General features: G+C 39.6%; 1 protein-coding gene across 1 annotated transcript in view; it reads left to right on the top strand.

Moving 5' to 3' along the window:
- Positions 1-3,364, top strand: part of LOC107661255 (WD repeat and FYVE domain-containing protein 3) — an 83,102-nt gene that overhangs the window by 54,670 nt on the left and 25,068 nt on the right. Inside the window, exons 29-35 of the mRNA XM_016450754.1 lie at positions 281-401; positions 749-966; positions 1,113-1,309; positions 1,986-2,120; positions 2,440-2,619; positions 2,747-2,980; positions 3,186-3,285. Coding sequence (XP_016306240.1) covers positions 281-401; positions 749-966; positions 1,113-1,309; positions 1,986-2,120; positions 2,440-2,619; positions 2,747-2,980; positions 3,186-3,285 — 1,185 coding nt within the window. The remainder of the gene's footprint in view (positions 1-280; positions 402-748; positions 967-1,112; positions 1,310-1,985; positions 2,121-2,439; positions 2,620-2,746; positions 2,981-3,185; positions 3,286-3,364) is intronic.

The raw sequence follows: 3,364 nt of genomic DNA, 5'->3' as shown, positions 1-3,364 counted from the left end.
TTGGAACGCTATGTGGTTAATAAAAATCTGACACCCCTTGTGCATTTCTGAAATATTTTGCCTAATTTGGGGGTTTCAGCTATCAATAAGAGTGCAGAGTAAGCTTCATGTAAATAATTTCTGTAGATTCCCGCTAAAATCAGCACTGGAAAATCTGCAGATTTCGTCTAGGCCTAATTATGAGATATCTTAAGATACCAGGAGCTTAAAATGAGTCAAAAAGGTTAGCAGTATAATTTCTCCTTTCAGTGGTCTTACTCTTCTTCCTGGGTGTTTTCAGGAGCTGATGATGAGTTTGGAGGCCTCTTGTCATCCAACTTGATTCTTCTGCGGAACAGACTACTGGATATCCTGCTCAAACTGCTCTTCAGCTGCAAAGAGAAGAACATTGTTAATGCACAGTGAGCCTTATTAAATCAAGGGTGGATTATTAGACTTCCGAGAGCTGCACTGCATTTTACAGCATCTGTAACATTGTTACCTAAGCTTGCTGGTTTAGGGCTGTTATCTGGGATTGGATACAGATGGAACTAGACACTTTGGATATGTGCAGCCCAAGTGCTTTTATCTATTATCAGTGCACTCAGTATTTTATTTATTTTTGTGTATATGAAAAATGTCAAAGTGCACCATTTAATTGTCTGTAAATAAAGCCTCATAACGTAAAACATTATAAACCAAATTTGTAAGATTTACTTTTATATTAATCACCCCACCACTAAATTTTTCTTTCTGCTAATTTCCGCAGGGCTTGTGAAGAGCTTGTGCGCACTTTGGGTTTTGATTGGTTGCTGATGTTTATGGAAGAACACATTCACTCCAGCACAGTGACGGCTGCTCTCTTAATCTTGGTGGTGTTGATGAGTAACCAATCCATCCTGAGCCGGTTTAAAGAGGGCCTGTCGGGAGGAGGCTGGCTGGACCACACAGACTCTGTGCTCACTAATAAGATTGGCACTGTTCTGGGTGAACATGCATTTTAAGTTAAAAAGGAACTATAATTATACAGTATAACAATATGATAATAATAATAACTAGTATTGTAAAATTTAGTATTGTAAAATGATTTGTGGGGCTTTTATTTATGTTTTTTTGCTTGTACCTCCTTTCAGGTTTTAATGTGGGCCGCAGCGCAGGGGGCAGGTCAACGGTGCGTGAAATCAACCGAGATGCCTGCCATTTCCCAGGATTCCCTGTGTTGCAAACTCTACTGCCCAAACACACCAACGTTCCAGAGATCTACTTCATGCTCATGGCCCTTTTCCTCCAGCAACCAATCACAGAGCTGCCTGACAGCCTGCAGGTACATGTCAGTATGCAAACCTTTTTTCCCTACTAATCAAACTTGAATGTCTTCACTGTGTCTTTGTTTGTATGTGTGATCTCACAATCCATATCATGTTCCACATCTCTGAGACACTATTGAAAATACTTCACATGCTCAGTTTCACCAATTTGCTTATATTATTAGTGACCTAGAAATAGTGCAGAATCTAAATCCATTTTACATCATATTCTTTCTTTCTTTTTCTTTCTTTCTTTCTTTTGTTTTTTTGTTTTTAAATTTAATTTAAATTTACATTTAAATAGGATTTGAAATCCCACATTTTCAGTGTGATCTCAAAACTTGTTTTCAACAGTTTTTTAAGGTGACATGCTCCATGTTAACTATAATACTGTTCAAAAAAATGTCTTTGCTGTATCATCCATTCATTCATGCATGCTTTATATAAATGTTTACCATCTGCCCTTGTGACTGTTTCCTGTGAGAGCATTGAAGTGTCACTCTTTTACTTTGTAAACCATTAAAAGGCATTCTTTTACTTTTTAAACCACACAATTATTGTTGAATAATTTGTTAATAATATGATTTAATTAGATTTCATAATAACTTAATACAGTTTAATAAATTGTGTAATATACATTTAATAATAATAATAATAATTAATTAATTATTATTGAGTTGTACCCATCTCCTCACACAGTTTGACCTGGACTCTATCTGGACGTTTATATTTGGCGTCCCAGCCTCCAGTGCTACAGTGGTGGGCTCCATTCACAACATGTGCACTGAAGCAGCGTTCCTGCTCCTGGCCATGCTGCGCAGCATGCTCAACCTGGTGAGTCTCCAAGCCACCATGCCTCAGAAATATGTGTCCCAGGAGCATCTGCTGACATTGGGATGATTGTTGTCATTTGGTAGTTTATCAAAGCTTTTATACTATCAGCTGATGAAGAATTCTGAATGAAATGGCAAATTAGTGACAAACTGGTGCTCAAAGTGAAATTTTTTTTTTTTAAATGGTATTATGTTAAGATGAATTGTTTTTACTGCAGAGACCTAGAAATACAGGTTATTCTTGTGACCGCAGGCCCTTTAAATAAGCTCACAGCACAAGCTGACATAGCTTTTGATATTTCTCTTTATCTAACCTGCAGCCTTGGCAATCAGAGGAAGAGGGTTCCTGGCTGAGAGAATATCCCATCACTCTCATGCAGTTTTTCCGTTACCTCTATCACAACATCCCAGATCTGGCACCCATGTGGCACAGCCCGGACTTCCTGTGTACACTTGCTGCTACAGTTTTCCCCTTCAATATACGGCCCTACTCTGAAATGGTATGCTATTGTTCTCTTTGTTTGTTATTGTAACTGGCTTTTGGGTGCTCAGGCCTTTGAGAATTTGTCCTTTTGATGTTCAAGTCGCAGTTGGTTGTGTAGATGAAAAATGACTTGTTTTCCTCAGGTGAGTGATTTGGATGATGAAGCAAGCTCTCCCACAGAAGAGTTCAAAGCCTTTGTGACGGATACAGGCATGAACCGCAGCCAGTCAGAATACTGTAATGTAGGCAATAAAACCTACCTGACCAACCACCCAGCCAAGAAGTACGTCTTTGACTTCATGAGGGTCCTCATCATGGACAACCTGTGCATGACACCTGCCAGCAAACAGACCCCCATCATTGATCTTCTGCTAGAGGTGAGATCATTTCAGATATCTACTCGAAATGAACATTTCATTTTGTTGCCAGTAATGTTACCTGAAGCTACAGAATTTCTGTAGTGCGTGTCGTTCTAGCTTTCTTTTCTATCGCCCTGCAGCGCTTTGCATGCTGCTAATTAGAAGCTAATGTGGGAGTGTCCATCTGTTGGGCAGAAACACTAACTTTGCTCTGTGTATTCAGGCCGCACCAGAGCGCTCCACCAGAACCCAGCAGAAGGAGTTTCAGTCCTACATCCTGGACAGTGTGATGGAGCAGCTTCTGGCAGCAGATGTTCTGTTGGGTTAGTTGCATCCCAATCATCAGGTTTAGTTCAGGGAAATGCTTTGGTACAGTGTTTTAGCCAAAAATGAAAATGCTGT

This window comes from Sinocyclocheilus anshuiensis, unplaced genomic scaffold (genome assembly GCF_001515605.1).
Source record: "Sinocyclocheilus anshuiensis isolate Anshui unplaced genomic scaffold, SAMN03320099.WGS_v1.1 scaffold1365, whole genome shotgun sequence".
In the NCBI taxonomy this organism is placed as follows: domain Eukaryota; kingdom Metazoa; phylum Chordata; class Actinopteri; order Cypriniformes; family Cyprinidae; genus Sinocyclocheilus; species Sinocyclocheilus anshuiensis.
This window is presented reverse-complemented; position numbering and strand designations above follow the sequence as displayed.